The sequence below is a fragment of the Malania oleifera genome, chromosome 6 (assembly GCF_029873635.1).
Source record: "Malania oleifera isolate guangnan ecotype guangnan chromosome 6, ASM2987363v1, whole genome shotgun sequence".
Classification (NCBI taxonomy): domain Eukaryota; kingdom Viridiplantae; phylum Streptophyta; class Magnoliopsida; order Santalales; family Ximeniaceae; genus Malania; species Malania oleifera.
In genome coordinates, this window is record NC_080422.1 from 61,528,772 (window position 1) to 61,537,144 (window position 8,373).

Here is an 8,373-nt window from a genome sequence, read left to right on the forward strand (position 1 = left end):
CTTGAGAATCTTGGTGTTCATTAGGATTTTCACCTGAATCCACCACATTTTTGGTGTCTTGCATAGGTTGAATGTTGGAAGCATCTAGGTGATTGCCTCGTCTTTTCTTAGCCATAACTTTGCACAATCACACTCTCCATGGTACGGTTCTTGAAATGTAGAAGGGATTCTTCAAAGGGTGGGGGAGCCTATGGTGTAAACAAGTAATGGGTATTCTAGAGAGGGCCCAAAGTGGGGACCACACATTCTTTAGGAAGCTCAAGTGTGAGGGGGGTGTGGTAGTTGAAAGGATGTTGTTAGGCGGAGAGTTCAAAAATCGTAGGGATTCCAAAATTAGGTGGTAGTTTATAGGATATCTAAGTGAGAGAGAGTTTGATTGTTAGAGTGCCAAAAGAGTCTTATTCAGGCATGATTGGTGTTATTTATAAGGAGAGGCTTGTGTAGGTTGTTGTCCTCCTATAGGAGGAGAATGCCACGTCAAATTTCACAATGAAAAAAGAGAAAATTCGTTAAGGATTGTGGTGATGACACATGGTGACAAACTAGAAATGAGTGAGGAAAAATGGACACATGCCATAATGACACATGGAAGACACTTTAGTACCCCCCCCCCCCCCACCCCCCCTCTCTTTAAGTTTAGACTCTAAATATCTCAAGATTGGGATAGGTAGAGAAACTTTGCCACTTGTCTCCACGACCAACCCTGGGCTCACGCATATGAGATTGACCTCTAGCTAGGGTGCAGATATGAAATAGTTAACATTTAGTTCATAGTTGTGCACATGCAAGTTCAATGTGGGCTAATTTCATAAAATTTAAAGGAATGACAATAATTTTTTATGCATTTACATGACCTAAGTGCAATTCCATGTCTAAAATGATTTTTTTTTTTGTATTATTTAAATAATTTTCTTGTTATTTAGATATTGAACTTTTCATTATTTATTTAATTTATGATTAATGAATGGAACATTCCTCTTGATTGTATTCATTTGAGTATATGCCTCGTTTATTTGTTTATTACTAGTTTAGGATTTGTTTAGTTCATTTTTTCTTTTAGCTCATTTGTTTATTGCTTATGATGCATTAATTATATGAGTCCATGAAAATTAGAGTAAAATAGCTCTTGCTTGTGTGTTTTTATTGACAAATTGACTTGAGATTCTGGGATATTATTTTTTAGGAAAGAAGTATTTTAGGTTTCTGATTTTTGTTTTCTGTTTTTGTATAGTGAAGAAATAGATTATGAAAACACATTTGAGTACGATGATGGTTTTTTGTTTCTGCTGTCAGTTTTCAGTTGTTTCCCTAAAAAATTGAAAACTTGATTTTATAATTTTTTGTTATTTTGGCAACATATTGTCACAATAAGATTAATTCATTCATTCTATACATAATTTTTAGTTAAATGAAAATAATACCAACAGAAACAAGAAAGGATGCAAAAAAAAAGGCCTTAGTGAAGCCAAACCTAGAGCTTATGATAATTTATATGCTAGATTAGATACAAAGGAAAGGAAAAGAGATGTATATAAACTTGCTAGAGTTAGAGAAAGAAAATGCAAAGATTTAGGTAATATGAAATATATAAAGGATGAAAATGATTATGTCTTGGTTAATAGAGGTGTCAAAGATAGTTTATTAAGATGTTTAATGAAAAACCAAATTGAAAGAAGCTTAGAAGTGACAAATGAGGAAAAGACTAAAAATATGAGATGTATTCACAAAATTAGAGCCACTGAAGTTAAGATTACTTTAAAAAAGATGAAAAGTGGGAAAGTTATAGGACTGGATGACATCCCAATTGAAGTTTTGAAATGCTCAAGGGATATAGATATATATGGTTAAATAATTTATTCAACATTATTATAAAAAACAAGAAAATACTAGAGGATTGGAGGAAAAAACACGTTAATACCTATATACAAAAACAAAGGTGATATCCAAAATTGTAATAACTATCACTGAATCAAACTTATGAGTTATGCAATGAAACATTGGGAAAGAGTAATTGAACTAGAATATGATTAGAAATGAGGTTTTAGAGAAACAATTTGGTTTTATGTCTCGGAGATTCACAACATAATTTATTTGTGGAAAAGTTTAGAAAAAAGAAGAGGGACTTGCATATGGTTTTTATTGACCTAGAGAAAAGCTAATAGAGTACGTGGGAGAAGTTCTTTAATGGATTTTAGAAAAGAAGGGAATATATAGTAGATATACAGATGTCATTAAGGATATTTATGATGGAGTAATGATTAGAATTAAAAATGCATGAGGCGAATCTACAAAATTCCCAATCATAATAGGTGTACATCAAGGTTCTACTTTGAGCCCTTATCTTTTCACTTTAGAGATTGATGAACTCATCTGGAATATCTATGATGAGATCCCGTGGTGTATGTTGTTTGCAGATGATATTGTTTTGATTGATTAAAGTAGGAGAGGAGTAAAATCTAACTTAGAAGTAGGAAGAACAACTTTAGAGTCTAAGGTTTTAGGATAAGTAGAAATAAAACAGAATATATGAAATGTAATTTCAGTCATATAAGAAGGAATATTGGAGATAAGATTAAACTTGATAATCAAGAAATTGATAGCACTAATAGATTCCATTACCTTGGATCTATTATGCAAGCGGAAGTAGAAATTGATGAGGATGTAATACATAGATTTAAAGTAGATTGGATAAAATGAAGATGTGCTTTGGGTGTATTGTGTGATCATAAAATATTCCTAAAATTAAAAGAAAAGTTCTATAAGACGGCTATAAGACCAACCATGCTCTATGGATTAGAATGTTGGAAAACTAGGAAACAACATATCCAGAAAGTAATAGTTGCTGAAATGCTATTTTTGAGGTGAATGAGTGGTGTAACATTTAAAGAGTAAATAAGGGAGGGGCAAAAATTAGATGGTTTGAGCATTTGAAACGGATGCCAAGTAGTTCACAGGAGGAGTGAGCTAACTATTGTTATTGACAATAGAAAGGCTAGGGGTAAACCTAAAATAACATGGAATGAGATAGTGAGAAAGGATTAATAGCTCTTAAGCTAGTCAATGAAAATCCTTCGATCATGTGAATTGGTGGAAAATAATTTATGTAGTGACCCCACCTACTGGGACTTTAGGTGTCTTCTTGTTGTTGCTTGAAATGCTTTTACAAGATTAGCAGCTTGAAATGCTCTTACAAGATTAACAGATCTTTTTCCCTACATTCTGTTATGTTTGGGCTGGGAATGCTCATTCTTTACCAAGGCAGACTGACTTTAATTCTTTTTATCAAAGCTGAAAAGAGTTTGTTGGAATTTGGAAGCATAACTCATTAGACAGTGCCCACATTTATAAATAAAGACTTGGTAGTTGCTGGATCTTGTTTGACTGGCAATTTGTTGAGGAAGTTCAGATTTTTTATTTTTTTCTTATTCTTCTGGTTATTTTTTATTTTTTATTACATATATGTTACATATCGAGTAGCATTTTCCCTACGAAATTCTTTCCTCTCATTGCTTTCATGGTTTCTTTCTGGTTGTATATACATTTTCCCATTGAATAGGTGTCTCCTGGGAAGGTAAATTCAAAGAATGAGGTGATCATGGTTGATCCATTGGAAGCCAAGCGATTAGCTGCCAAACAGTTGCAAGAAATTAAAGCAAAGGAGAAAATCAAGGTGAACAAACTTCCATTTTCCATCATTAAAGTTTAATGATATATATTTTAAATTAATTGATCAAACCACATACCATTGCAATATTGAATGTAGAATGAAAAATAATTTTTTTATTTTTCCAATACTAGAAGGCATTGGTAGTGAAATTACTTTTTTTTATTTTTTATTTTTTATTTTTTTTGGGTAAAGCCTCTCTGAATTGATGCTTGTAAATATGAAATTTTCCAGGTGAACTCTGAAAAATTTTAGAATCACAATTTAACATTTGATCTTGTATATCTGGTTTTATTTTTGTGGGGTATCTTTTCTGCAAAGTTCATAATAATGAAGACCTAGTCCTTGAGTGACACAGTTTATACCGTAGTTGGATTTGGTGGATGGGGGGCTGTGTGTGTTTTGTTGTTAGGTGCTAAGATAATTTTTTTTCTTTTCTATTCTTTTGATTTGGATTGCTACTCGTTAGTGTAATTTTATGTGCCAAAAAATGCCATGTTTACAGAGGCAACGTCAAGCTGAAGCGATTAATGGAGCATGGGCAATTATTGGTCTCACTGCTGGCTTAGTTGTTGAGGCCCATACTGGTAAAAGTATTCTGGCTCAGGTGAGTTACTTCGTAGCATGGGCGTGTTATATGAGAGAAGATTTATGAATTATTTTTGCAATGGGTAACTGCTGTACATTTTCAACAGTTGGCTGGTTACTGGAGCTCCATCTTTAGTTTTATCGTGTGATAGCGTCTCCTAGGTGTACTGAAAGATTTGAGGAGCCCAAGCATCCTCCTCAAATTGTAAGTCATAATGTTTTTCTGTGATTATTATTTTTATTGGTCGGCTATATAGGTGTTTCTTCAAATTGAAGTGAGTTCTTTGCTATATAGGAGCAATGTATTGTGGCTATCGATATCAGTTTGTATATTTCATTACAGCAAGAATTTTCGGAGGATAACTGGTGGTCTTGTTTCAATGCATGAATCATAAATTTTACATATAGAATCTGAAAATTTGCCCCATTTAGCCTTTTGGGGAGTAATAAGCCTATTCAAAATAACTAGCCATGCTTATGAGAGTTGCTTAGGTATGCAATGTGTCACGGACCGCCAATTTCAACCCAATTAACGGGCCACGCTACACTCCTTGAGGCTCACCCTCGATAGTCAGCCAAGAATACATTCAATTTGGTTGTCATGAACACGCTAGAGGTTTGTGAAAGTTATCATAGGCATGAAATATCAGTTCCAATAATAATAAATTCATGAAGACAAGCGACCTTCATATTCAATGACATGTGGAACTAGTTATATTCAATCACAAGACAATCACATAAGACATCATTCGAGTTATTCAACATCCAATATAAAAATCTCTAGCGAGGGCAAGTGAAGACAACTCTCTTCTCCGTTTATTCGAGGTCACACTATTAACCCCTAACCCAATGCTTACTCCACACAGAATTAGTCTACCATACAAGGTCTATTTTATCTCTAATAGCCTCCTCCAAGTAGAGGAAAAGGAAAACTGTCCACTTAAGTTAAAACCCAATAAACTGTGTCTTCTCGAATTTGTGGAGAAGTTAAGAACTAGAATTAAATCTGCCACATTTGTTAATTAAATCGGCTATATATATATATATATATATATATATATATGTATGTATGTATGTCAATTAAAAATTATCTTTTATATTTAAGACTACTCATATAAGTAACTTATGTTACAAAATAAATTTAAAAATTACTTCCACCAATTTAAAAGTCAAATTTAAGTAAATAAGAATTTTTTTTTACTTTATTTTTTAAAATATATATTACTTTAAAGAAAAAAAAATTGAAGTAATAGTTAATATTATTTTTTATGCTAATGAAATATATTAATATTAAATACAAAATTTGAATGTAATAAAATGGATTTGAAAAATGTTAGCAACCATCCTGTTAAATACAAAGTTTGTATAATTTACACGAAAGTCATTTGCGATAAATAAGAAGCTTTTTTAAATTCCGAAGTTCAACTTGACATGTAAAAGAACTTACCTAATAAGACTGACTATTAATTTCTTTGTGATATCTTTTGAGGCAAAAAAAGAAAAAGAAAAAGGGGTAAACAACATCATTTATTTAAAATTGAGTTAGGAAAATTTAGAGCATCATAAAATATTGATTTGAGAATTTTTAATTTTATTTTTTTGTTTAAGTTAAAAAAAAAAAGTAAAATTTAATGTGACAGGCACATCTAATATAATAATTTGGGATTTTTAATTTTAAGATAATTAATTGATATTCAATGCACTATGGATTAGCTTCGTAACTTCAGATATTTGATTGAGTTTAAGAGGTATTTTTTGTCAAGTGAAATGTAAAAGATAGTTGATTGAATAATTCAAACATTTAAAAAATGAGTTCATCCTTTTACATGTCAAAGTTAGTAAAATGATTTGGAGAAGGAAATTTATGTGTTTTTGTTATTTTAACTCAATAAAAAACTATTAAAGCAAATACAAAAAATAAAGTAAACACATTGGTTATTTATTTTTTTATTTTTACATTTAATATTTATGATTTTTTGAAAATTTAATTTTTATTTTTTTAAATAGTAAAAATTACAAGTAGTTAAATACAATACATTTCAGTAAATGAAAAGGAAAGAAAAAAAAAAAAATATGTGGATGATATTATCGTTGCAGGAAACAGTTTGGAGCAATGCAGTCAAGAAACTTCTAAGTGACCGTGGGAATTGAAGTGGATCGTTCAGCCAAGGGAATATTTTTGTCTCAAAGGAAGTGTGCCCTTGAGATACTGGAAGACGCTAGCTTCCTTGGAGCTAAGCCTAGCAACTTTCCCATGGAACAAAACCTTGCACTCAGCAAGAGTGAAGGTGAACTCATTACAGAGCCTTCATCATATATACGACTTGTTGGAAGACTGATTTATTTGGTTGTCACAAGACCAGACTTAGCCTATTTAGTACATGTACTAAGTCAGTTTATCGGCAAGCCATGTATACCACACTTGGATGCAGCTCATAGAGTTGTGGTACATTAAGAAATCTCCAGGCCAAGGGCTTTTCTTGTCGGCTTCTAGTGAAATTCAACTCCATGCATACCGTGATGCAGATTGAGCACGTTGCAGGGACACTAGACGATCAGTCACCGGATATTGCATCTTGTTCGGAAAATCACTCATTTCCTGGAAGACCAAGAAGCAAACAACATTCTCTCACTTCTCAATTGAAGCATAGTATAGATCTATGGCCTCTACATGTGGTAAGGTCACTTGGTTAAAATCTTTACTCTTAGATCTTGCAGTGAAATATTCTCAACCAGTCAGACTGTATTGTGATAACAAAGCTACTATACATATAGCCTCAATTCCAGTGTTTCATGAACGAACCAAGCATATCGAGATAGACTGTCATGTGGTTCGAGAAAAACTCCAAAATGGGATCATTTAAACAATCTATATGCACACAAGCCAGCAACTTGTTGATTTATTTATCAAAACTCTTTGAGTTGCACAATTTAACTACCTACTCAATAAGTTGGGTGTTATAAATATCCACCTCAACTTGAGGGGGAGTATTGAGGAAGCCACAAATTAAGGAGCAAACATGAGCCCTAATTACGTGATATTTCCTTTTGAGAAAAGTCAGTAAATCTTATTATTATAGTAAGGAGCTGGAAATTAATTTAGGATTAATTTTGTATTTATTCCATTTTTTCCAATTACAAGTATAAATAGGGGTTGTAAATTGTTGTAAGATATACAATTTTTTAACAAGTTTTTCTTTATATATATATATATATATATATATGTATATATTCTTCTTCCTTTAATTTTTCATGACATAAATAAAAGAGATTCAGTTAAAAAAAAAAATTTATATAGAAAAACACGTTGTCAAAATCTCAATTTATTGTAGATGAAAATATTATTTTATTTAGATATTAAAACCAATTCTTTAAATGCAATTTGAAAGAGAAAGAAAAATAAAAAATAAAAATTTAGCAAAAGTTATATATGTGTATCAATTTTTATAGTTAGTAGTGAAATCTGCAAAAAGATAAAATAGTTCACTATTTCTTTTCAAACAATTTAGTATAACACAAATAGAATTAATCAATATTGTATTTACAAGTATGAATTTCAAATCTTAAATTTAACTTTTTGTGAATTTGGACGAAAATTATTATAATTTTAAATCATATTTTATTTAAATTCACAAATTTAAATCTAAAGTTCTAATTTTAAATTTTTAAATATGGGTAAAGGGCAACATTAATGATTAGGTAAAGAAATTCTAGCGAAAAGTTTAAAGAATTAGAAAAAAAGGGTTTATATTTTGATATTACATATAGAAAATAAAAAGCAGCATACATGTACACACATATGATCGTATGTATGAGAGATGATGTTAATCAAAACCTAAATTTATTCTCAAATATATCAAGGCATTCTCACTATGCACTCTATGCTTTATTCTCTCTCTCTCTCTCTCTCTCTCCAAAATATATTTTTCTCATTTTATTTTATCCTTTTTAGTTTTATTTTGTACTTGTTTAATTTTAATTTTTTGTTTAAAAAAAAGAATTTATTTCATCTTATTACTTTCCTCCTTTTAATTTGCTTGTATTTGTCTTCATGTCAATTTTAGGAATTTCTATAAAAATAAAAATATTTCAGTATATTTTATACTAAAATGGCAGTGAAG

General features: G+C 30.9%; 1 protein-coding gene across 2 annotated transcripts in view; it reads left to right on the forward strand.

The window, feature by feature from the left end:
* The window catches only part of LOC131157973 (uncharacterized), a 42,764-nt gene extending 38,109 nt beyond the window's left edge, over positions 1 to 4,655 (forward strand). Inside the window, exons 3-5 of one of the 2 annotated variants that reach the window (XM_058112459.1) lie at positions 3,557 to 3,670; positions 4,170 to 4,271; positions 4,360 to 4,655. In XM_058112459.1, the coding sequence (XP_057968442.1) occupies positions 3,557 to 3,670; positions 4,170 to 4,271; positions 4,360 to 4,401 (258 nt within the window). In that variant the 3' untranslated portion in view covers positions 4,402 to 4,655. Of the gene's footprint in view, positions 1 to 3,556; positions 3,671 to 4,169 lie in introns of both variants that reach the window. The other variant, XM_058112458.1, reaches the window with a different exon arrangement.
* The last annotated feature ends 3,718 nt before the right edge of the window (positions 4,656 to 8,373 follow it).